Below are 27034 nucleotides of genomic sequence, written 5' to 3'. Positions count from 1 at the left end.
ACAGTGTGGTAGTAGGTTGGATCAGCACAGTAATGGATGTAATTAGTTCTTTGGGTACTTATGCCGTGGCTAGTCTCCATAGGTGTTTCGTGGCAATGCTCATGGGTTTTGGTGACCTGCGTGGCTGGGTTGAGTTAGAGAGATTCAGTTCTGATAGCTTGGTTATATGAAAATGGACTTCGAAGAGTTCTTAATGGTTTTTATCACGGTTCGAGGAGTATATTTCCTGCTAGCATGAGGAGCATGTGGTGTATAGTAAATTTCTCTTGGATGAAATCAAATGGAAGGTCCTTGGCTAATTGAGTATGTAGATGTTTGTGACTCGGGGTGGACTATGATGTTCTCATATTTTTCATATGATGGCATGGTATATGCAGTGTGTTGCGTGGGATTGAGATTTTTGTGAGCGAGATCACAGTTCAGTTTTGAAGGGAAGGTCATAAAATTCGTAGGCAGCATGGACAGTTTCAGATGACTAGGTAAATGATATTACTATTTGGTATGGCTTGATAAGAGTATACATTTCAGAAGGGGCAATGTGTTTTGCTTTATCGATATTTCACTAGTACTGCGACACTCTCCTGGTTGATCGACTGCTGATATTCAAATTTTGCTAGGTGGCACGAAAGAATTTTAGAAGTATTCCTCATGGGATGATCGTGTATGAGAGATATGTTAGACATTCAGGTAGTGGAGATGGAATGAGAAATGGTGATTTGTGTGTTCTATGGATTTGGAAACCGGGAGTTTTCAGGAGGGAGTTTTTCAGGAGCAGATTGTTTCGTGATTGTGGGTTGTGAAGTTGTGGCTAGAGCTAGCCGATGATCGTAAGTGTTATGATTTAGTTATTGTGGACCTTTGGAGGGTTATTTATCTATTGTGAGTGGTCCGGAGTTGATTTGGGGGTCCATTGGTAGGCCCAATTAGGATGTGTATTCTACACCGAGTCGGATTGGTTGGCTCCATACTGCTATTGTTGAGGGATGTACCATTCGGTTGTTGTTGAACTTATTCATGGTCGGAAATGATCGGTGAGTTACTCTTTTATGCTACGAGGAGTTGTGATCCGTTGGTTATAAGCACAACTGGTATGGTTCTGTTTGGGCTTTATAGCAGAATTTGAGCGAGATGAGTAATTGGGTACTGCATGGTTGATGGCGTATGGGTTATGTTCTTTCGGGTTTGGTGTGGCATCGTGTCATATGCTTCTCCGTGGTGATTGATTTTGAGCATGATTCCTGAGGTATTTTACATAGATCAGTGTTTGGATGGGGTCACGCATTGCAGCGGAGTTATGTTGAGATATGATCCCTTGCGTTAGATTCGTGTGTTATGGTTCTATGGTGTGTGATAGGTTCTTAACATAGCGTTGTGGTGGTACCCGTTGAGCTTGCAGGACGGTTCTATTGATTGAGTGATTTTCGTGATTGAGTACATTTGGATTATTACTTATTGGTGCATGTATTGCACAGTTTGTGGCTCTGGGTAGTATTGGTGTTGCGTGTTAGTAGAGTAGTTGGTATTCAATAAGATGAAGTTGTCGGATCTAGGATGGGTGCTATCAGATTTGATTACAACATGTTTGGAATGATAATATCGAAAGTCGGCTTAGAATTGGCTATAGTTCTTGTCGAATGAGAGGGAGTTCCATGACTGGTTGATCTGATGAATGGTTATGAGTTTTGCGTGTTTCTTTCATCATCGGCAGTGTATGGAGGTTTTAGAATGGAGTCTTGTTTGATATGAGGTTTATTACCGGCATTGGGTAGTTTTGAGCAGTTACTGTGATTATAAATCATTGCTATGTGTATCTGTGTTATGCGATATATCATGCGATTATATATTGGGTTACGGTTGTGGCTTGGTACATCTTGTTCAGACTTATACCGGGTGTAGGTTGCGAGATTCAGATCTTATAAGAAATTCCGGATGTTGGAAATTGGATTCTAAGGCATGTGGGCTAGGTTGAATTAAGAAATTTCAGTTATGTTGTGTTATCGGACCTGTATGGGATAGGGTGATGTGGGATCACCCCCGGGTATGTGCATGGTAAGGTTATACGGTGGTTTGATGGCTTTGAGAACAACTCTGGACACGTTCGAGGACGAACGTATGTTTAAGTAGGGGAGGATGTAACGACCCGGACGGTCGTTTTGAGCATCTGCACTTTGCTCGATAGTATACGAGCATGAGTAGTTCCATAGGATGTATTTTGACTTGTGTGAATTGTCGGTTTTGGTTTTCAGGTTATTCGAGACTGATTTGGAAGAATGATTCTCAACAAGAGAGCTTTAAATTTGGACGAGTTGATTAAGTTTGACTTTTCAGCATTTCACCTCGGATTGGAATTTTGACGGTTCGGTTAGCTTCGTTGGGTAATTTTGGACTTAGGAGCGCGTCTGGATTGTGATTTGGAGGCCAGTGGTTGAATTTGGCTCGAAATGGCGAAAGTTTAAATTTTGGAAAGTTTGGCCGGGAGATGACTTTTTTGATATCAGGGTCGATTTCGATTCCGAAAGTTGGAGCATGTCAGTAATGTCGAATGTGACATGTGTACAAAATTATAGGTCAATCGGACGTGATTTGATAGGTTTGGGCATCAGTTGTGAAAGTTTGAAGTTTCAAAGTTCATTGAATTCGAGTTGAGGTGTGATTCGCCGTTTTGAGGTTGTTATGTGTGTTTTAAGGTTGCGAGTAGGTCTGTGTTATGTTATGGGACTTGTTGGCATTTTCGAACGGGGTCCTGAGAGGCTTGGGTGAGTTTCGAATGAGGTTCGGATCATTTCATTGCATTTTTGTATTTTTTCTAAGCTGCTAATTCTGGTGTGATCGCACCTACGGCTAGTTTGTGTAGGTGCGATGTTCGCAGAAGCGACAGAGGAGTCGCAGAAGTGTGAAGGGGAGCTGGGCATGAGGATCACAGGTGCGAATGCTTGGACGCACCTGAGCAACCACAAATGCGGTTCAAGTGCGCAGAAGCGCGATCACAGAAGCGCCTTAAAGACCGCAGGTGCGAGGGATTGCTGGGTCAGGCTGTCTTCGTAGAAGCAAAGTTTTACCGCAAAAGCGGTGGTCGCAGATCTGACGAAGTGTCCGCAAATGGGGAATCGCTGGGCAGAAGCTATATTATCGAGGGTTTTGGTTCTTTCTTCATTCTGGGAGCTATGGAGCTCGAATTGAGGCGATTCTTAAAGCAATTTGCATCTTGTAGACTAGGGTAAGTGTTCAATACTCATTTTTTTTATTTTCTTTCATGAATCTACCATCGTTCTTGGTAATTGGATTGTGAATTTTAAAGAGGAAATTGGGGGTTTTGGCTTAAAGTTTCATAATATAAAGTTTTAAGTTTTGAACATCGAATTCGAGTCGGATTTGAGTGAAACTAGTATGGTTGGACTCGTAATGGAATGGGTTGTTGGATTTTGTGAGTTTTGATGGGTTACGAGGCGTGGGCTTGGGTGTGATCTTTGGCCGATTTTGGGTTTTGATTAAGGATTCGATCTTTATCATTTGGAATTGTTTCCTTGGGCTTTATTTGACGTATTTGAGTTGTTTTTTTCTAGTATTAAGCCGTTCGAAGGTCGCTATGCGCGTGATGGCATCGCTTGGCTTAGTTGGAATTGGTATTGGCTGGTTCGAGGTAAGTAACTCTTCTAAGCTGAGTGTTGAGGGTGTAAAGCCCCGTAATACATGTTATGTGATCACTATTGAGGTGACGCACATGTGTGACGATCCGGCCGGTCGTTTTGAGAATTTAAGTCCCATTCGGTGGCATAAGGTCCTGAGCAGCTTTGTATAATGTACATTGACTTCCGTGCGTGACTGAATTCAATTACCGTATGATTCGGGGTGATTTGGGACACTTAGTCCCTAAAATACAAGCTTAATTATTGGGATTTAGACCGTAGTCGAAACTGTGTAAACACGACTCCTAAATGGAGTTCTATCGGTTCCGTTAGCATTATTGGGTGATTTTGGATTTAGGAGCATGTTCGGGCTGTGAATTTGAGGTCTTTAGCTGATTTAGGCTTGAAATGGCAAAAGTCGAAGATTTGGAGATATTGACCGGAAGTGGAATTTTTGATATCGGGGTCGGATTCCGATTCCGGAAGTTAGGGTAGGTCCGTAATGTTGAATCTGACTTACCTGCAAAATTTAACGTCATTACGGGTTGATTTGATAGGTTTTGGCACGGATTTTAGAAGTTGGAAGATTTGAAAGTTCATAAGTTTGATTCTTTGTGTGATTCGTAATTTTGTCGTTGTTTGATGTGATTTGAGACCTCGAGCGAGTCCGTCTTGGGTTATTGAACTTGGTTGTATGCTTGCACGGGGGCCCGAGGTGTATTTCAGACGAGTTTCAGATTGTTTTGTGGTTGTGAAGAGGTCTGAGTTCTGGTGTAATCGCACCTGCGGACCTTGGGTGCAGGTGCGATGGTCGCAGGTGCAAAGATGGAGGCGCAAATGCAAGATGAGCTAGACTTGGCTGCCTCCGCAAACGCGGAGAATTTGGGCGCATCAGCGACTCCGTAGAAGCTGATTCTGGGGCGCATAAGCGAGAGGAAGCAAAAGTGTGGTTTGGATGTGCACACCTATGGCTGCGCAGAAGCGGCTAATTATGTCGCACGTGCGGTCACACCTGGGCAGAAGGTTTATAATCGAGGGTTTGGCCATTTTCACCATATTTTGAGTTTTAGACCTCGGTTTTTGGGAGCTTATTTGAGGGTTTTTCAAGCAAATCGATTGGGTAAGTGTTATTCACCTAGAATTTAATATATTCCATGATTTTATCTTTATTTTTATCATTTAATTTGTGTTTTGAGTTGAGGAAAATGGTGGTTTTTAAAGAAAATTTTTAAAATGAAAAATCATGATTTGAGGGACGAAATGGTATCAGAATTTGATGATTTTAGTATGGTTGAACTTGTATCGAAATGGGTGTTCGGGTTTTGTAAAATTTGTCGGGTTCCGACGTACGGGCCCGGGGGTCGACTTTTGGGTCGATATTTAGATATTGATAAAGATTAAGGTTTTATGATCCGGAATAGTTTCCTATGAGTTTTATTGTGCTTTGAAGTAATTTTTGGTTAGATTTTAGCCGCCCGGAGGTCATTTCACCCGAGTAGTTCATTTTAGAGTATCGGTCTGTCTTCTTTGATGTAAGTATCTTGCCTAACTTCATGTGGGGGAACTACCCCTTAGGATTTTAGTCTTCTATGCTAATTGTAGTCCATGTACGCGAGGTGACAGGTACGTGTTCGGACGTATTTATGGAAAGTTGACCTTTTTGGGTTCTTAGGTCCTTGTATTCACTGATTATGCAGTTGTTATGTTATGGATACGTGTCTTAATCACTATTTTCACCTCTACATTCTTTAATTAGAATTAATTCCTTCATGATCCGCCCTTGTTGCTTATTTGAGTCATCCGTGCCTTAACTAAAACTGTTATATCTTTTATTGCCATGTTATCTTCCCCTAACTGCTTATCTCTTTTGTAACCGTTCATCCTTAATTAAGGCTATGATTATCTTTATGCGGCTTATCCCTAATTGAATTTGTTTTATCTCCTTCTTAATTGCCAAACTTTAAAAGAAGTTAGATATCTTATATTTTAGTTCAGTTGTCCTTATTCGGAAATATTTGACTCGTTTTAGTTTCCTCGTTGTTGAACCGTACATTGTGGGACCGTTGTTACTTATTGTTTCCTTCCTTGTTGAGCTATTCTTATTACACCTAGTTTTCTCTATCGTGATTATTCCTTGTGAACTAGTTCTACCGTTTCCTTGTGATTTAAAGTTCTTGAGTTGATTTACTTGCCGCACTCTCATATTTATTGGCATTGTTTTTGTTGTACTTGTCATTGTTATGCACGAGGTTTCTGCTGAGTGGTTCTTATTGTGATGCATGAGGTTTCTGCCGTGTGGTTGTTGTTATGGGGTTGCACAAGGTTTCTGTCGTGCCATTGTTACTATTGATATTTGCACATGCGGCGTGACAAGGCGAGATATATACATATATATATAAATATATGGGTTGCGCACGTGGTGAGACAAGGTGGGAACATTACTATGCACGTGTGGTGAGACTAGAGGGGCACTTACTTTATTATTGCACACGTGGCGAGACAAGGTGGGCTATGTTAGGGATTGATTTGTGATGACTTGTGATGGCCTGGGGGTTGTTGTTGTTGTTTGTTGCATATTTACTTTTGGGACTATGAGGCGGTACCTCGAGAGTGCCCTTTGTTGACATCTCTCTATGATTGCACTTGTCTTTGGTTATTTTGTATTTCCGTGTTAGGTAAATCCTTGTGACGTGCCGTGATGTATTATTTGATTTTACTATATGTTTGTATTTCCTTATTGTATTGTGTTGTCTTGGGCTTTTTAGTACGAGACTCTGAAGATTTATATTCCTAGTTTCTATTGATTTTTGATGACTGAGTCATTTTAAATAAAAGAAGTTACTATTATGTTTTAAATTAATAAGTTTTACATCTGAATCAATAGATTATCTTATGTTTTATTTAAATTGAAATGTCATTCTTCTTTACTCAAACTATTTCTAAAATAGACTCATTTCTTTGTCGAATTCTTATTTGGTTTAAAAATTTCAACCTTACTTCATTAAAAATAAATTAATCGTGCGGATCTTATGTATTGAAATAATTGGCACGAGAGTTGTTAGCACGGTTATGTAGTGTAATGAGGGCACATGATACCTGGTGTTAGGGTTCAAGTATTGGGACCCATGAGTTGTGAATAGTATGAGGTTCGGTACCTCGTGGAGTTTATTGACTAAAATCTGGTGCGAAAGCGGTCGTTTGTTGAGTTGTTACTTGTCCATTCTTTATCTGTGATTAACGGATTTAGGCTGTGTTTCCATTCGTTCTTCTATGTCATTATTATGGTGTTCTGCTGTTAGTTGTTGTTTTCCTTCCTTATTGAAATTTCTGTATTATTTGCCACTTCACGTAGTCTTTATGTGGATGTCATACTCTGTTGTTCCTATACTTATACTTGTTCAGGTTATTTAGTTCAGTAGGTGTCTTGACTGTTCCTCGTCACTATTCCACCGAGGTTAGTCTTGATACTTACTGGGTACCGCCGTGGTGTACTCATACTACACTTATGCACATTTTTGTGCAGATCTAGGTATTTCGATGTCAGTTGATCATTAGCTAGCTGTGCGGATTGTTGCTGTGGAGACTCAAGGTGAACCTGCTACTGCATTCGCATGCTTCAGAGTCTCCTTCCTAGTTTATATTCACGTTGTTTTACCTATTTCCAAACAATTGTATTTAGAAATTTGTAGCAAACTCTGTACAGCTAATGACTTGTACTACCAATTTTGGGAATTTGTAAATTTTATAGAGATTTCTATTTCAAAAATTGTTAGATGTTATTTATTTATTTATTGTTGGTAATCAGTAAATGTTAGGCTTACCTAGTCCCTATGGCTAGGTGCCATCACTATACCCAACGGACGGGAAATTGGGTCGTGACAACATGCTAGGTGACGGGCGTGTGGGCGTTCACCATGTGAATTGGGACTCTGTTGCTTCTATGGCACTGTATAGTGGTCCTACTTTGTTGATATCCGTGTTTCCACCATGTGATAAAGTAGTTAAGCTGCCAATCATGCTAGATATCATGTTTAGGCATTATGCTGATACTGTTTGGACCCATAGTGGTCGTTTCTTACTGTCATCTCACTGATTTCCTTGATATTTCATACTAAGTCATATCCATGCATTCATACCATATCTCAGTCCAAAATTATTATTTATTGATACATCATATCATTGTTGTCGGGCTAGTTTCATGACATTGTGAGCCCGTGAGTTAGACTGGAGAGATTGACGACTGAGTGAGGCCGAGGGCCTAAGTGAGAGTCATATTTTGGGATCGAGCTGCACGCCGCAACATGTTATATTGATTACATATTTTAGGAACATGCTGCACGCTGCATCATGTTATATTGATTACATATTTTGGGATCGGTTTGCAGGCCGCAACATGTTATATTGATTACATTTTATGGGATCGGGCTGCACGCCGCAGCGATATAGCACTTGGGCTGAAGGAGCCCCTCCGGAGTCTGCACACCCCCAGTGAGCGCAGTTGACTATATATATGTGGATCGGGTTACACGCCGTAACGGGCCTAATGGTCATATGTGGATCGAACTACATGCCGCAATAGGTATTGTACAACTTTGAGTGATTGAGTGTGTTGAGCATTGAGCATAGTGAGAGAGAATGTGAGACAGTGAGATTGAGTACTCTGAGAGTGTGAGTACATGAGCTCATCATTGAGATGCATTGCATTTGACATGCGTACTTGAGATACATGCATAAAGATGCATTTCCTTCTGCTACCCGGTTTTGGTGACATTTATGATTTTACCTGTATCATGACATGTAGGCATAGAGACATACTTTCCTCATGCTATCTGAAAATGAAACATCTTACTTATCATTGAAAGGAGTTTTGGAAAAAATCACAGTTTTTAAACTTGCTCGTATTTTGGCATTTTTGGTAAAAGATTTGGGTTTTCACTGAGATACTTGAAAAGAAATGCCTATTTTTCTGGAACTGTGACCGAATTGAGCATTTTATTTCTGAGATACCTCTTTTATTACTTGTACTATGTTGTTATAAACTGTTGTGGAATATTTGTGTTGGACCTGAACTTTGTGTTAGCACGTCACTACTTTCAACCTAAGGTTAGGTTTGTTACTTACTGAATACATGGAGTCGGTTGTACTCATACTACACTTCTGCACTGCATCCTACAGATATTGACTGTTGACGCTGCTGTGATCGACGAGAGCCGGAATTAAAGATGTACCTGCGTTCCGGTTGTAGCTGCCTCTTGTTCATGGTAGCCTTAGATCTATGAAACTCTGTTATGTACTTTTCAAACAGATGATGTATTTACTTCATTTCAGCTTTGTAAACTCTATTCTTAGAAGTTCATGATTTGTACTAGCAGTCCTTGGGAAATGTATAAGATTCAAATAATTTCTTTACTTAACTGTCTTATTAAATATCATTGAAATTGGATAGTTGTTAATTGACTTACCTAGTAGGTTGGGTTAGGTGCCATTACGACTAGTTGGATTTTGGGTCGTGACACAAGATGTCCAAAATATTATCTATTCTTTAATTATGAATATTATAGAATATTTTTCTAGAAGATGGTCAGACAATAGTGAGACCTTGAGGACTATGCTCCAAAATCTTAGATGTAAAACTTTGACATCTTTTAGATGGTACAAATATGTCTTCCTATCTAGGGTAATGGAATTACGAGAGTGTAATAGCACTCATTGGAAGTCCAAATTTATTGATGGACTCCCTCCACCTTTTGCTGAAAGGGTTAGAAAAACCCTTAGAGGAACAACAATGAGTATTAATTATAATAATTATTCATATGGTAAATTATTTAGTGTATGCACTCAAGAAGGTTTAGATTTATGTAATGAGATTAAGCTAAATCAAGTGATTAAGAGACACCATCTTAATGAGAAACAACAGTTAGGGGAGTTTTGTGAACAATTTGCTATTGATATTCCTGCAAAAAGAAAACATTCTCATAAGAAAAAGGATTTTCATAGAAAGAAAAAAGGATCTCCTGAAAAGAGATATGAAAAGACTAAAAGGAGAAAAGATTTTCATAAAGCCAAAAAATATTTTATAAAAGCAAAAAACCCTCAGGCCTGTTATAAATGTGGTAGAGTAGACCATTATGCCAAAGATTGCAAAGTCAAGGATAAGATCAAAAATCTTGACTTAGATGATAGTATCAAGGATTCATTATATAAAATATTATTAAATTCTTCTCCGAAAAATAGTCCTGAGAATAGTGATAAGGAATTATCAACTGATGAAGACTTACGAGTCCTTCAAGAAGAAAATTATATTCCATCCTCTGAAGATGAGCAAAACTCCTATGATGAGGGACAATCCTCGAAACAGTATTGTAACACTGAAGATGATCTCTATAATATTTATTCCCAGTTTAAACACATGAATGTCAATGTGTTAACCAATGACAGTATTCTAGAACTATTAAGGGTGATTAATGACCCTGAATTAAGATCCCAAATATTAGATAAGCTACCTACAAATTCATAAGTAGGTACAAAGATAAAAGAAATTCCGTCTTAGAAGGGACCTTATATTATGTCGGATATTAAGGAAATGATTAGAGAAAAATCACAGCCTAATAGGCTGATTACCGTCCAAGATTTAGGTATAGAGATTAATCATCTCAAAAAAGAAGTCTTAGAGTTAAAGGCTTCTAATGTAGCCTTAGACAAAAAAAAATTAGAATATTCTAACATTGAGATAAGGTTCAGTATTGATATTACTGAAAAAGGAAACGATATAAGTACGTCAGCGGATGCTGAGAATAGTAAATTCTTAGGAGCTATTGATTTTGCAGAAGATGAACTTTTGCAAAATAATCTAGTATTTTACTACCCAAAATTGTTTAATAAAAATAATTCTTTTAATCGATTACAATTTTAATAGAAAATTTACTGCTTTATTTGACAGTGGAGCAGATTTAAGCTGTATAAAAGGAGTAGTACCTTCAAAATATTCTTTAAGACCACTCATAGATTAAAGAATGCTAGTGGCGGTCAAATGGGTATTTCTTATAAATTACCTACAAGCTATATTTGCCAAAACAATGGCTTGTATACCTGAAAGTTTTGTTTAGGTAAAAGATATATCACAAGATGTTATATTAGGGGTTACTTTCTTTCATAAAATAATACCTCTTACTAATTGGGATACTAAAAGTTTTTCATGAACTTTTAATGAAAAGAAAATTACTTTTGAGTTTGTAACTCAGCCAATTCAAAGATTTTTGAATGAAACAATTTCTAACAATATTTCTAGATCGCTTCCAATGGGTCTTCAGGAAATAAATTATAGGAACACCAGCCCTGGCTAGTTACATTCCCAACAGTATACCCTAAGCCGCGGTCCTCCTCACAACCCTTTCACCCCTACCCATCGGCTTAACGGGTTAACTGAGGACCACTGGTTATGTTCTCATAAATAGGGTTTACTGTCATAATTAATAACTGCATGGACTATATTGTTCTAACCTAGAGCACCATCGGGGTGATACAGTATGATCTAATAACAAAGAATGCTAACAGAATAGACTAGTATGACTAAGTTTTAACACCTATATATTTAGCCTATCATTTAGGCTAAATGAATATCTATATTAATAAAAAAAACTAAAAATTAAAAGAGTACTTGTGACTACCAGATTGTGTCCAAGTGACCTTTTTGATTTATTGATAATAAAAACTTGTTACAGAAAAGGATTTATAATAGAGATTTTGAGAGAGGTGAGAAAGCTATGTTAGAAAGAAGGAAGAGCGTTGGCTAAAGCATTCCTTCTTTTAGACTGAAGGGATCCTTATATAATGGATACGCTTAAAATAAAATAAACTCTAAATAGTAATGGCCAATATAATAATTACACTCGTGGCTGACAAAAATAAAGGCTAAGACCTCAAAGTAAAAAAAAGCTAAAAAGTAAAATGGACAAAGCTTTTTATAAAAAGAAGATTCCCTCTATTATGAACGTGGGGCCTGCTGTATTATTAAAGTCATGGGTCCATCCACATTATTAAAGGGTCTAGGGTCCAGATTATGCTTTTGCTTTCCCTTTGCCGTTGTCCTTTTTCGTTGCAGAACCTTCCTTCATTTTATTCAAATATTCTTCTATGTCTTCCAAATTGAATGGTTCTTGCTGGCTTTGTTGGCTTCTCCTGCCATGCATGTTTCTTATTCTGAGGTATTACCGAGAGAGGTCATTAATATATCATCACTTACTTCGATCTCGAAGTTCTTTGCTAAATCCTTTTTTATTTTTTCGAAATAGGAAGTTAGGATTTCTTTCTTGGAGAGGGCTCCTTTCTTCATTTGAAGTTTTATGATAACCTTTTAGAATGGACTTTATTCCTCCGTTACCATGTTTGTTTCCTCTGAATTGACATAACCATCAAGTTTGGTTTTAATATCTCCTATTAACTATTCGCCAAAATATTTTTCCTTCTTTATCTGTTAGGAGTAATTTACTCCAGAATTTTGTATAAAAAACTCTATTTAGGCAGGGGAATCCTTCTGTGGTATAACCAATCTCTAAATCTTTTTTCATTATCCAAGGGATTGAAAATTCTATGAAGAAATACATGGCTGTTATACCATCATAAAAGATATTATCTTTTTGTAATGAAATAATTTTGCGAGATATATCTACCCATTGAGTATATAAACTCTTAAACAACGGAGGAAGTATTTCTAGTGATGGACCATATAATTTCCACTATTTACAGAACCAATTTTGAATATGTTGCCCGAACATATTAGAACATAATTTAATGAACCATGAATGCTTCCTATTAGGATTTTCATATAAGAAACTTTTATTAAAACTTTCAACATAATCCCAGTAATTAAATCTTACTGTGACTTTTTGTTCAGGATGGGTATATTCCCTTTCCTTTAGGATACTAAGTCCCTATTCGTCTGAGGCTAATACCCTCTTAATAATTATCTTAGAGAGATTATAAATTCTCTTAGTATTAGCAAGATAGAAATGTTGAATTTCAACCGATCCTGCAGATGAGAGTATTATCTCGTAGTGCATCTTGTATTTATAAGCAGGAGTTTTGTATGACACTGTATCGAAATACCTTGTCATTAAGAAGGAATTGAATAGATAATCTGAATAGTAAAATAAATCAAACCAGCATTCTAGCAGTACTTTCAACCACGATTCGGGATGGTCTCGCGGTTGGGTAAAAAGAACAGTAAAGTACAGAAAATAAACAATTATGAACAGTAATGGATAGTAAGTGAAATAGAGAGCACCGTTTGTGCATATGTATTTTAGTGAATCAATCACCCCTACAAATGAATGGGGTCCCTCTTTATATAGTAGAGGAATTCTAAATAAGGTACAATTCTAATAACGGAAACAAATCCCATGATTGGCGTCAATAACCGCTTGATTTGATCTATTCCGAGATTTTCGCCGAGATCTTCGGTCGGTTGCTAATATTTTGCCATTCCGTTATTATGCCATACTCGAAGTCGGTCATGCTCGGTCTCGATCTTTAGCAAGCACTTCGATCTTCATGCTCCATACTCTGCCATTGAGCTCAAGTCTGGTCTATTAAGAGCTTACTCTCGAGGCAGCTCCCCGTGCCTATGAAATCTGACATGCCCGATTTAGACCGTATACAGATAGTCCATGCATTTCTTGGAATAAAATGATAAGAAACGGTTTGAGCCTTGATTTTCTGAAACCTCGATCATGACGTCGTCCTTATGACGTAAGTGACGGATATGATCAAAACATCCCGTCAGTTCAGTTTCCCAAATCATTAATGCCTGTCAGTTAGCGTTCAGCCACTAACGCCACCAAACCGTCGCCGTGAACCTATGAATACCGGCTCTTTTTTTCAATAAAACTTTACTTATTCTCTAATCAAACCTCTAAGTATTCTCACTCTTTTCGTCTCCTCTTTTTCGCCGTCTGTAGAGCCACCTTCGTTAGCACTGAAACCACCAGTTTTTCATCTTTTTTTGCTCTTCTTTACATATACAAATGGAGAAAACCTCAAAGACCGTACCGCAGAAGGAGAAAGCTTCTTGCTCCTCTTACCGGTCGTCCGACGACAAGGCGTCGGTGTAGCCACTTCCCCACGAATATGTTCCCGGCTCGTGTACTCTAAAATCCGACTTCAAGGTCGAAAACCCTTCATCGATCCCGGGTCGATCTGTGCATGTGTAGATGTACATATGCTCGATATCGAAGAGCCACCTCAAGGCCATGAAGAGGGACTGCAACTGGGGTCCCGAGGTCGTGGTACAAATTCCTACTCCCGAATATAGCATCACCGCTTATGTGGAAGGGTTCCTAAGTGTTTACACTTACCCCTTCACATTGGGTCCCCTCGACCCTATGATTATTGATCTCTATAAAAGATATCAGGTCACCCTCCACCAAATCCACCCCTCTATGGCGCATAGTAATCATGTTGCTCTTCTTCTCTAGCAAGGCCGAGGGGATAGAGTTTACTCTATATCACCTCATGTGGTTTACCGGCCTCAAATCTACTGAGGACTAATCAAGCTCCAACACTGGGAAACGAAGGCCCTGATCTCAAGCATCAACAAGGACAAGGATCGGGGTGGGATAAACCATTTTATATGGGTGAGGACCCACGACATTATTTCGGAAGAGAAGATGTCATTCCCTGAGGAGTGGAACTTCGACCGTAAGTGATCGTTTAAACTTTGTTCTTCGTACCTTCTTCGGCTTCGCCTGATATCCCCTTTAGACATGCAGCTATTCCTTGGATGCCTCAAGCGGTACCTGACTTCGAAGATTGGTTCGGAATTTAGCCTCAACTTCCACTTATGCCGAACGCGCATGGCGTGATTTGACAAAGGGCAGATGAGAGGCCAAGAACTACGGTAAGGATCTCCTTTTTCATGTTCTGAAACATTTTTTATACTTCATTCGTCACTAATTTTATTTCATGTTGGCCTGACCAAGGATGCTATTTTGAGGCCTTCAAGTGGCGAGGAAGAAACCAAGTCCCCATTTCTGAAGCGGGGGGAAGACAAGAAGAGGTAAACTACCTCGCGATCCAAGGTCCCCAAGCCCAAACCTCGAAGAGTCAGGAGGAAAGTAATCGCTCTCATGATGGACTCGGTTCAAAAACTTAGAGACGAAGCAGAGGAAGACGAGGAAAATGCCTCGGCACTGACGGTCCGACCTAGGAAAGCCGTTGAGGTCACCAAACTTTCTGAGCCGACGGCGGCTACTAAAATCAAGCCTCGTGTCGAGGAGGCTTCCAATAAGAAATCAGGTGAGGATCCAGAATTACCAGAGGTTGAGATCGTTTCTCGGCCATCTACAACTACACCGGACGGGTCCGGTTCTGAGATATCGAAGATTGATCATAGCATCCCGAGCGACTTGCTCGGGACCGTGACAGCAGGTCACTTGCCTTCTCTTCCGACATTTTCTTAGGAGGCACTAAGGGACGCTCGAGAGTTGAAGACTCCTGATATAGGCGGAGAATCTAGTGTAGGGGATTCCTTTCAGCATTGCTTTACTGGAGTCGATGATGCCTCTGATATCAGTGATGCTTCTATTCTTTTAGAAGAGTCCCAACGTCTCTTATCTCGGATAAGAATCAGTTTACTGCACTTCTTTTCTTTACTCTTTTTTTTCTTTTTCTCTAAACCTGACTTGTGTTTTCCTTTTTTGTATAGGCCATCGCCAAGTTTCGAGCTAACCTTAGCCAGTGTGAAACCGAGCTCCAAAAGGTCTCGGAGGAGAGGAACGCCCAGAGGCTTCTTTGCGGCCAAAAAGACGAAACTATAAAGGAAGAGGCCGAACTAGATAAGCATGTGAGCATCCTTTTGATAAATTACGGACTCGGCCCAACTGTGGAGGCTAACACTTCATTATCTCAGCTGCAGCAAAAGGTTGAAAGGATGGAGCTTTTTCGGGGAGAAGTCGATCAGGTAAAGGCCGATTGTGATCGGTGGAAGGAGAATATGGACCGCCTGGCGAGGTTCAAGTTTGGCCAAACTATCACCGGCCGAGGTTCAACTTTGGGGTGTCAAAGAGAAAAGTTTGGCCCATGCCAAAAGGATCGAGGAGCTTGAAACCGGGCTTGCTGAGGTCAAGGCGGAGATCGAGAAGACAAAGTTCATGGAGGACAAGTCCATTACCATGTATCGGGCTGATGCTGAGGCTAATCAAATGCAGCTAAGGGAGGCTTCTAACAGAGAGAAATGGATCACTGACTCGGCAAAGTGTCAATCCCGGAGGGAAACCCTCGAGGAAATCCATAATCGAGGTTTTGACCTCTCTGAGGAGATAGCCCGAGCTAAGGTGCTTGAAGCTGAAGCCAAGCAGCTTGCCTCCTTCGATGATGAAGATGATGATGAAGAAGGCAGTCGAGGTGGATCCAATGAGGGGACTGAAGGGGAAGTTGCTCCCGGAGAAGAGGTCAAAACTAACCTTAGTTAGGGCTTAATTTCTCTTTTTGTAAGACCCTGATCAGTCTTTTGTACATAACCTTTTTTTACCAATATATAATAGAAAAACTTCTTTTGAATGTCTTCTCAGTTTTATGTTCAAATGTAATTTGTGCTTTTGCCTTGTGAAAATTTTATTGTTGCAGCCTCTGTAATCGAGTGAACACTAATTCGAACTTTAGAATAAACCCTTAGGTTTTTTAGACACGTAAGGGCGAGTCCCCGAGCTCAATAATATGTTCGATATTTTTGATGGCTTGATCGATGCCATGACTGCACTATTTTTATAACTAAGTTTTGTTCTAGGATGGAAGAGACTCCTAGTTGAAGCTTAGCTACAAGAAGATCTAGATAATTAGTTGTTAATCAATCATTCAATTTGCTCACAACTACCCAGCTCCTGTAACTTTTCCCCTTCTCCTTTTCAGAGGTAATTTATTTGTTTTAGTTGGCTGGACCTTCAAACCTAAGTCATATAACAGCTAAATGAAACTTTACACTTTTCAAATCTTACATTTGTTATAGACTCTATGGACTCTAGATAAGATGCCTTTTAAAAGACCAATAATCTATAAGAGAAGTTTTTTTCCTTTTATTTTACTATTATATGTTAAATGAGACCCAAAGGACGAAATGAGCAAAAACATTGTATATATCAATGGAGGAAATAACCATGTGGAAAATAAGACATGAATTCTCTACAATTACACTGTGGAACAATATATATATATATATATATCCAATTTTTATTTGACTTCCGACTATCCAGCACTTGTGCAGATCCAGGTACTTCCTACCAGACCAGGTATCAGTGAGCTAGTCTGTACGCGGAGACTTCAAGGTACATCTGCTAGCGTCCACAGACCTCGGAGTCCGCCTCTATCCTTATTATGTTATTTTTCTTATTCTCTTTAAACTCTGATGTATAGAGACACTTAGTATTTCTCTTAGAAGTTTGTGACTTATTTCTACCGCGTTTTGGGAGTGGTAACTTTTCTGAATCGCGGTTTGATTTATTTTATATATTGAGATTTGAGTTTCAGTTTTTGTATTATGTTATTATATATAATTGTTAGGCTTACCTAATCTTAGAGATTAGGTGTCATCACGACATCCTACGGAGAAAAATTGGGGTCGTGACAGTAGGATTCCTAACGTGTAGTATTATATTCTAAAACTAATAGGATTATAAGACTAATATTTAGAATTTCAGTTATATCCTTTTATTATGAGTTGTTATACTTAATATTATAATATTATTTTTATAAACCGACATTATATTCATACTTTTATAATAATATAGATAGACTAGTCCTTGGGCAAGCGCGTTGCGCGTGTATCCCATATAATTAGAAAAAAATTAAAAAATATTATATTATTTTGTACATGGATGATAAAATGCTTTGAATCATGATTGCATTTGTAAGGAAAAAAATTGCATTTAGAAATCATAACAATATGAATATTTAAGCTAAGCAAAATAAAAAATAAAAATATAAGAACGGTAAATGTTAGCTCAAAAAAAATTTTATACTCATGGAAGTTAAAGAGATTAACTTTGTAAAGTGAAGAATTTTGATACATGAACCATAATAAATTCTTTGACAATCCCATGTCAAATTGAACGTTACAAAACTAACTTTTGTAGCTTACATATTTTGTTTATTAATATTGAAGGTATTATTAATATAGCTTTTAAGGGCGTAAACGTCCAATAATATTATAGGGTTATTTTAGTCTTTCACATTCAACGTTTATTTTTCATGTTTATAATATAGTATTATATAGAATATAAATAGATACATATAGATAGATAGATAGATCATATTCCTTATTTTAATTTATTAATTCTATTCTGTTTTTTTCTTTTTTCATTTTACTTTCACTTTCTCTTTCTTTCCCAAACAACACGCTGGCAACCAGCTCTGTTTTCATACATCATTGTTGAGTTTTTAGCCAAAGTATCCCTTATCTTTAGGGATAAGCTTAACTTTGTCCTCTAAATATAACCCTTAGGACTATTTGCCCTTTTAAGTTTACAAAACTTGAGTACTTTTAGTCTTACTAACAGAGAATACTCACTCCCATTAAAAACCTAACAGAGAAATAACACGTGATTTGCATGTGATGCTTGAGGAAAAGAAATACCCGCTCTTTCACCCCTATTCAGTCAATTCCCTTCTTTTTTCAAGAGACTCCCTTCTCCAATTCAATCATTTTATCTCTATTACGGTAGGTAGTTTATCTCTATTACAATAGGTAAAACAACCCTAGCATTCTTAATTACATTTTAAGTCTTTACTACTTGCAATCCCAGCAATGATTATTAGGAGCAATGGTGAAATAAACCCTAGTTATGGTGAGTGTTCTTGCTACTTGTATTTTGCAAATATTCCTTCTTAATTTGTTTTTGAAATCTCCACCATTTTTATAATATTTTACTGTCTGTCTTTTGAAGTTCTATAATATTGTGGTCCTTATCTCGAATTTTATATGCCATACAAAAGGTGAACAATATAAAATAAATATTGTGTGCGTACTCAGTGAACTCCATTCTTTATTCCAACATTCAATGGTCCCAATATGCACAACTATAAATTTATTTTTTCTGCTTTTGCATAGCCTTTGTAATTGCAGTCCTTTTTCATATAGTATGTCTAAATAAACTTTCGAATTGTTTTGTTTATGCAGATCCTTTGTATGAGGGACAAAGCAATTCAAGGAATGATAATCATGTTACTGTTGGAGAACATCAAAAAGAAGTTGGAGGTAAAAATTCTTCAAGTAATGAAGATTTCTAAGATTCAGAAAACGACTTGTCAGATGAAAATGATTTATCAGAAAGAATTAGAAATGAAAAGCGTAGATATGAGGTTAGTGAAGAGCTATAGAGAAAATTGTATGTTGAAGATGGGGAGTCAGACTGCTGCAACTCTGATGGCACAAGGAGCTTACAAAGTGATTCGGATACCCAAAGTTTAAACTTTCCAAAGTTCAACCCCAAAACAGATGGAAAAAATCCAAAATTGGCATTAGAGTTAACCTTTGGAAATAAGAGAGAGTTCATATATGCTGTAATAACTCATGAAGTTAGTCAAGGAAAATACATAAAATGGCGCAAAAATGACAACACACGAGTGAGAGCAATCTGTAGACATTCAGGTTGCGAATGGGAGATTATTGCTTCAAGAATGCATAGGGATAGGACATTTCAGATCAAGACATACAATGATTATCATAGTTGTAAAGGATGGAACCATAGGAACAAAACCATCACTTCTTCCTACATTGCAAGAAGATATCTTGATGACATTAGCAAGCACAAGGATTGGAATGTCAAGGAATTTAGAGATCATGTGAGTGTGGAGCTAAGAGCTCATGTGACATTACATCAATGTCGAAGAGCTAAGCAAAAGGCGCGGAAAATAATTTATGGAGATCTAAATACTCAATACAAAGTAATGTGGAACTATTGTAATGAAATTGAGAGGACAAATCCAAATACTTCTATCTATATGAAGTTGGTTGAAAATGAGGTTCCTAACAAACCTAATAGATTTCAGAGAATCTATATTTTCTTTGGGGGTTGTAAGGAAGGTTTCAAGAGTGATTGTAGAAGGATAGTAGGAGTAGATGGTTGTTGGCTTAAGGGTCCAATGTATGGGACTCAGTTATTGACCGCTATTCGAATTGATCCTAATAATAATACATGATAAGATTATAGGGGCAAGCATACATGATAAGTGGGTTGTGGACTTGCTAAACAAAATATGCAGTTGCAGGAAATGGGATTTGACAGGAATTCCTTGCAAGGATGCCATTGCTGCAATTTGGGATAAAAAAGATAAGATTAATTTCTATGTTCATGATTGCTACAAGATGAAAACATATAGAAGGGTCTATGACTTTGCTATTCTACCTATGAATGGTCAACATATGTGGCCTAAGTCAAGCAACGTGCCTCATTTGCCTCCACAATTAGTAAGAACAAGCACAAAAGGAAGAAAGCAAAAACTAAGGAGAAAAGAACCAGATGAAGTAGGAGCAAGTAGAACTAAAATGAAAAGAAAGCAGAATTCCTTGCTTTGTAGCTTATATCATAATGCTGGACACAATAAAAGAACATGCAAATTTAATATTGTTCAGCAAGATTCCCATGTTGATGAGCCTTCATCTTATGCTCCTGCCTCGTCAACTCGTGCAAAGCTTCCGGTGTCAATAATTTATAATTGAATTCTGTTTATTAAGGTATTATAATATGAACGAGTAATAGTACCATATATTTTGTTTGCAGGTAAGAAGAGGACATGTGGTGCATAAATATATGCAATGTGCTCAAGAATTTGATAGTTAACATGATTGAAGTTCTAATATTGTTGCGGTTGAAATGTTAATATTTTGTTGCTGAAATGGTGATATTTTGTTGTTGAAATGCTGGAATGAGTACTTTTGCTGCTTGTCGGTTCCAAACACACTCACGCAAGTATACGTGGTCGTCAAGTAATAAAGTAGTGAATAAAGTATCGTTCCCACGAAGACTTATGGTTAACTTTTGATTAATTCAAACTCGAATAGCTTATTGATTCAAGATATTTCTAACAAAATATATAATTTTCTAAATTACTACCTAAAGACTATCAAATAATGAATTGCTAAGAAATAAACACAACACTTAAATAGTTTTGAATAACAATCAATAGGATATAATATTCCAGGGTCACGGGTCATCTAACATTCATGTTGCATTCTTGGTTTAAAATAACTTAATTAATTAACGGAATTGTTGATTCACAGAGTTAATTTCACTTGTAAGAATCTGTCGAGTTCTTACAAACCTATTCAAGTTAACTTAATACCTATATGTCTATGGAATTAAGTTTAACAAGAACGCATTTACAATTCCTATATTGCAACCGAGTAAGGCAATTAGGTATATCTCTATCCTAATCGCGAATCCGTTCCCCGATGCCCGGGTATGAGAACTTACTCTATTTACTTCTATATGCAATCTAGGGTTCCCACTTTCGAGTTCAACTCTAGATTCGTAGATAGTATTTCACTGTTAGCTACTCAGCAAAATAATTAAAAATAGAATTAAATAAACAACCCAATATGATAAACTCAACGTAGTCAAATTAAACTTCAAAAATCAACATTCATGTCTACCCATGACCCTAGAACAATAGGATTCTTAGCCACTCATATTCGGGCAATCATCCAAAATTTCATAAGAGTGCATAAGAATCAATAAAAGAAAGAGAGAATAAGAACTCAAGACGAATTCCGTGGTTTTTGAACTTGGTTGTAGCTTCTTTCTTGTCCAATCCCGTCGCTCTCTCCCAAAAAAGCATTTTTAAGCTTTATATATATATATCGTCCAAAAAGTCGTGGGCTAGAGTTCTCCTAACCCTAGCCCAAATCGGCTTCAGGGGTTGATGCTAAGGTGGATGCGACGCATCCACCTCGTCCTCCATTTCTTAACTTTGCATGTGAGGGTGGATGCGACGCATCCACCTTCTCTTCTACTTCCCAATTTTGCATGCGAGGGTGGATGCGACGCATCCACCCATCTCTTCTACTTCCCAGTTTCGAATGCTATGGCGGACGCTATGGGCCGACTTCACTGCTAAGGGTGCACGAAAGATGATGTTTTTCTAGGTTGGATGCGACGCATCCAACCCTTCTTCCTCTGGCTAGACCACATTTTCTTCATATTTTGCACTCAAAACACCTTAAATCGTCACACATAACTTAATTAGTCATAAAACCAATAATTAAACCATGTTGGGAATTTTAAAGATCAAATAACATCAAGAAGTGGTTAAAACATGGGTAAAGTAACATCAACACATATCGAAATATGCCAAACATCACTACCCCACACTTAAACCTTTGTTCGTCCTCGAACAAACCATCCTATAGTAGACGAAACAAAATTGAGCTCTTATCATTCAAAGCACACTGCACCTATGACCGTGGTTATTTGCAACAATTCAGCTCTAGGCTATGCATCACATACCCTTCCCTTTACTTATGCCCTTCTTCAAAAATATTCAAACAAGTCAACATGCTCATAACAATCCTAGCCTCAATGTACGACTCATTGTCACAATATATTCGTGGCTTGAACACCCAACATCCTAGAGAAGTCTAATAATGTTACCTATCCCTCTTGAAACCATGTGCCCTCACAAAAATTAAGAAAGTCAAATCAATCCACACATTCGAATCTCATGCTCATATATCAACGAAAATCGTTCACTCTCACAAAAGAATTCACATGCATGTAATTGATACCATAAGCTTGCCCTTAAAGTAAATCTCTACTAATGTAAGCTCGCTCGATCTAAAATCAATTAGGACTTTTTCATGGTTGTAATGTGGGCTAAGGGACGGGTAGTATATATTTTAGGAATAGTGACTCAACCTCCCAAGCACTTTAACACATCCACAAAATAACTTAAGCGCAAATTCTTCAACCCCACTTCAATTTCACAAATAATATCACCCCAACAATATTTCCTCTTTCTTTAAGAACTACTTTAATTCATACCCACTAGCAAGAACAAGACAACAATTTATTCAACAAAGCTTTCTCATTTTTTTTTATTTTTTATTTTTTTATTTTTTTCAATTTCCGCTAGTGGTGTATTATTTTCCAAAATAAGTGCACCATTCTTTCTTTCATTGGTTCCACTCAAAAGTCACCCCACACTTAGTCCCTTCTTACTTCTTTTAGCGTTCATCTAACAATTAAAGTGCTTTAAAAGGTAAAAGGATCAAAACAATGTCAATTAAGAATAAAAAGTGTATAGGCTTGTAATGTGGATACCAAATAACAGGTCTACAGGCTCAAAAGGGTTGACTAGGGATTGATTTTATTTGTGATAAGCAATAAGCTCAAAAAGATCAAAGAAAGCCTAAAATCATTTTTTTCAAACCGAGCATCACCTAAAATTTCCCTTCAACTCACATACCGGGCAAGTTCTAGACACAAGTGCACTACATGGACTACACAAAAAATCTCACCACACATGGCACATGACTCATTAAGGACAGTCACATTCCGACTCTCAAACAATGCAAGTATTCACGAAGCCACGAGATATTAAACATTAAGCGCAAAGTGAACATAAGTCATGTAAACGAGACATAGGTATCACAAACATGCTATCCAATACATGAAGGCTTCATGATCAATTTCAAACATAGGAGAGGCCCTACATATGCCAAAGCCTGACTATGCTACTATCAAACAAGTCAGTAGCCCCCTTGGAATCTCATATTTCTTCCTCCATTTATTTTCTAACTCTAATCTATTCTAAAAGAAAAAGTTTCTACCCGGTTCAAAATACATCCCATGGAAAAGAACCGATGCACAAAGAAAAACCACAGGGGATTATTACTACCTACAGAGATACTATATATATAGATAATTTTTTTTTTAATTTTATTTAATTTTATTTCGAGAATAAACTGAGAGTTACTCCATATAGATGAATTTACTGCTATTATATGCCATTAATCCAGTGAATGTTTTAGTACATTCATCCATACAACAAAATATGAATAGCCCCCACCCCACACTTAGGACTGTGCATTGTCCCCAATGCACATAAACAAGGTAAAGTAGGGTGAGAAGAACTCCCTCAAGTCAAGGTGGAGGGCTCATCCACAGTCTGTGGAAGAGCATCTGCATCCATAGCATTCATCGGGACCCCCTCCGGCCTTTCAACATCATCCTCACGCATAGGGAGAGCTGTCATTGTCCTATCATCAACAACTGGAGCTGATTCTGTAGCAGGTGTTACAGCGACCTCAGTAGGCCTGTTGTGTGGAGTCTCAGTGACTATAGGAGGAACATGAGTGGATGGTCCGGCAGTGGATGATGCAATCAGCTGTGAGATGTCTGTACCTGCACATTGAACCAGAGCTCTGAGGAGTAATGATATCTTTTTCATCATCGTGGCCTGCTCGGTCTGAACTCGGCTTAGATCCGCACGAGTCTGTCTCAACTCATCCCTGGTGGCACTCAACTCGACACGAGTCGCTATCAGCTCAGCCCTGCTCTCTTGCATATCTGCTTGCATCTGCTCAAATAATTGTTGAATGGTGAGCTTAGAAGACCTTCCCTTGTTTGGCTCTAGAACATGGGTGACATCGTATGGTCCTGGAGCTTTAGCCTCAATGTCGTCATTCCCCTTGTCCCATAGTACTCCCATCTCTGTCAAGAAAGCTGATAGGGTATTAGCAAAGAACAACCTCCACTTGTAATTCATCCTGGTGCGCTGCATTTGATCGTGCATGATGGCTCCTAAGTTGAGCGGTATCCCCTCTAATAAAGCATATAATACTAATGCGCGGTGACGAGGGACATCAGTTTTGTGTTGGCATGGAATCAGGCGGTTATATATGAAATTTAGGGCCACACGTGCTAACGCACTCATGAATTCTTTGGCTATAGAATGGTACTCCATACTCCTATGCTTCCACTCGGCATCCTTCCTGGTAGGGCATAGGACAGACTTGATGTGTGCATAATCTGGTGTTTTGCATATGGAGTCAAACCTATCTGTAAGTGTGTGTGGCACCCTTAAGAAGTTATTCAGAGCTTCAGCTGACACATTAATATCTACCCCTCTTACTCGCACAATGTTGCCCCTGGCGTGACGCCAATTGGCGTAAAGCTCTCTAACAATGGTGAGGTTGGCTTTGCCGTGACCTTTCAAGATGGGTCCCCATTGTTGCACCTCTCGAATTGATTTTAGAAACTCTGAGTACTTTTTCTTAAGTGTTCCAGTGTTGATCGGCTTTTCCGGAATATACTTCTTTGAAACCAGTATCTTCTTATAGGCTCGGAATGCCTTCTCATTAACAAAGTTTTTCTCCCAAGCAACTCGGTCTATGGGTTCACCCTCATCTTCATCACTCATGTCGACATGTAGGAGGTCATTATCCGAATCGGATTCGGACTCAGATTCTGTAGTAATCTTCTCCTTCCCTTTATCAGTCGGATCACTCTTTTTGGAGGCTTTTCTTTGGTATGTCACAGGCTCTCTTATCTCTATTCCTTTGCTTGGTGTAATACCCTTATTCACTGTTCTCCTGACTAAAGTATCCTCTTCCTCTTGCTCTGAATCAACACTTAACTGCCTAGGCAGCGGTTCCATTTCCTTCTCCGTCCGCTTCCTTTTTCTCTGTGGATTTGGGCCGCCTGTTGCCCTTCCGGTAGGCTTTTTGGGCGGTTGCTTATTACCATCTTTGTCTTGTTGCTTTGACGGTTTACTTGTTGCTGTCATTTTACAAATCTGCGTACCTGCAATGCAAAGAAATCAACAATTAGCATATGAAACAGTGAAGTTCAGCTTTTAAAGCCGTTGCAACAGCTTGCACTTCCAATTATTCGTAATTATAGCGTCCGCCATTCAATATTTCATCCATACAACAAAATATGAATAGGAATTATAGCTCATGGCTTTCAGCAAGTATGTGATAACTCTCTTCAATTTTACACAAAAGCCCTGCGCTATATAGATATCGTTATGCTCAACATGAGGTCTATCCTAGCGACGCTCACTAACCACTGTCAATTTTCACATAGCACCTCACTCGACCCCACACCTATTCTCAAGCATATACCAATGTTGCTCGGTTACTCAGACTTCACCGACGCATAAATTATCCTCATGGACAATTCGTCGAACATGTGATATGCAACAAGTGTGCCTAGTTCATTCTATCAGTTGGGTAATGCGACTATCCTCCCAAAATTTGACGAGATGAAGGGAATTATAGTTTATCATCTCGCAACCAGTACAACTACCAAGAACGACAGCCCTAAACCCCAGGCTTTTACATGTGTGATATTTGAAATTGCAAAACCTACTTGTTGCTACCATTGAGAGAGAGAAGAGAGACGAATTAGGAGAGAAACCAAAGAAAGAACGAAGAAGATGATGCGTACCTGTTGCGTTTGTATGCTTGCAAGTTGAATTAGAGAGATGTGTATGCGTTTGTATGCATCGCAAGTTCGATTAACGAATTTGTATGCGTTTGTATGCCTCAGTTTATTCTTAAGATGTGTTAAAATATATAGTACTTACCTGTGCGTGCGAGCTTAGACGCGACGCATCCCCTCTTTTTCCTTCAAAATTTGTTGGACGCGACACGGACGCGATAGGCAGACTTCACTGCCTTGAGCAATTGGCCTGTCAATTTTTTCATGCTGAGAGGGATGTGACGCATCCCCTCTTTTTCCTTCAAAATTTGTTGGACGCGACACGGACGCGTTAGGCAGACTTCACTGCCTTAAGCAATTGGCTCGTCAATTTTTTTTTATGCTGAGGGGGATGCGACGCATCCGCCTCGTTTTTACATATCTGGAATACTTTTTTTTTATTTTTTTATATACATACAAGATCTAATTCCTACAAAACAATGAACTAACTAACTTGGGTGGCCTCCCAAGAAGCACCTGATTTAACGTCGCGGCACGACGCAACATGTTCTTCATGCCTCCACTAAATCCATCGTGGTCTTGTGACATGAAATGTCACCACCCCAATAGTGTTTTACTCTTTGGCCATTTACCAAGAATGTCGCATTGGACCCCTTATCACACAATTCTATTGCACCATGAGGTTTCACACTAACCACTTCAAACGGACCCGACCATCGAGATTTAAGCTTTCCTGGAAAAAGCTTTAGCCTTGAATTAAACAGTAGAACTTCTTGACCTGGTTCAAACTCACGATGTTGGATATGCTTATCATGCCATCTTTTGGTCTTTTCTTTATACAATTTGGCATTTTCATACGCATGCAATCGAAACTCATCAAGCTCGTTGAGTTGTAGCAATCTCTTCTCACCGGCCAAGTCCATCTCCATATTTAGCTTTTTAATCGCCCAATATGCTTTGTGTTCAAGCTCGACG

General features: G+C 38.5%; 2 protein-coding genes and 1 long non-coding RNA gene across 3 annotated transcripts; 1 reads left to right on the top strand and 2 right to left on the bottom strand.

The window, feature by feature from the left end:
* Positions 1-8452: 8452 nt before the first annotated feature.
* On the bottom strand, positions 8453-11418 carry LOC138891632 (uncharacterized). The gene is made up of 2 exons (XR_011407997.1): positions 9905-11418; positions 8453-9580 (listed from the first exon to the last, which is right to left on the bottom strand). It is a non-coding gene; the product is annotated as an uncharacterized lncRNA (long non-coding RNA).
* A 7874-nt stretch (positions 11419-19292) lies between these two features.
* On the top strand, positions 19293-20334 carry LOC138893077 (uncharacterized). Its single transcript, XM_070176847.1, has 2 exons — positions 19293-19759; positions 19878-20334. The coding sequence occupies exons 1-2, from the start codon at positions 19293-19295 to the stop codon at positions 20332-20334; spliced, it is 924 nt and encodes a 307-aa protein (XP_070032948.1).
* Positions 20335-23750: 3416 nt separating this feature from the next.
* Positions 23751-25400, bottom strand: LOC138893076 (uncharacterized). The gene is made up of 2 exons (XM_070176846.1): positions 25190-25400; positions 23751-24016 (listed from the first exon to the last, which is right to left on the bottom strand). Exons 1-2 carry the CDS (start codon positions 25398-25400, stop codon positions 23751-23753), a joined length of 477 nt encoding a protein of 158 aa, XP_070032947.1.
* Positions 25401-27034: the final 1634 nt, after the last annotated feature.

This window comes from Nicotiana tomentosiformis, chromosome 5 (assembly GCF_000390325.3).
Source record: "Nicotiana tomentosiformis chromosome 5, ASM39032v3, whole genome shotgun sequence".
In the NCBI taxonomy this organism is placed as follows: Eukaryota; Viridiplantae; Streptophyta; class Magnoliopsida; order Solanales; family Solanaceae; genus Nicotiana; species Nicotiana tomentosiformis.
The sequence above is the reverse complement of the archived record's forward strand: the minus strand, read 5'-3'. Positions and strand labels throughout refer to the sequence as shown.

What these genes read in the sequence shown, in the direction of transcription:
- LOC138893077 (XM_070176847.1), top strand. Translation starts at nt 19,293, where the DNA reads ATGCATAGGGATAGGACATTTCAGATCAAGACATACAATGATTATCAT. An exon ending in TGTTGGCTTAAGGGTCCAAT is followed by an intron (nt 19,760 to 19,877) that starts GTATGGGACTCA and finishes CAAAATATGCAG; the next exon opens with TTGCAGGAAATGGGATTTGA.
- LOC138893076 (XM_070176846.1), bottom strand. Translation starts at nt 25,400, where the DNA reads ATGACAGCAACAAGTAAACCGTCAAAGCAACAAGACAAAGATGGTAAT. An exon ending in CAGGAGAACAGTGAATAAGG is followed by an intron (nt 24,017 to 25,189) that starts GTATTACACCAA and finishes TTCAATGTGCAG; the next exon opens with GTACAGACATCTCACAGCTG.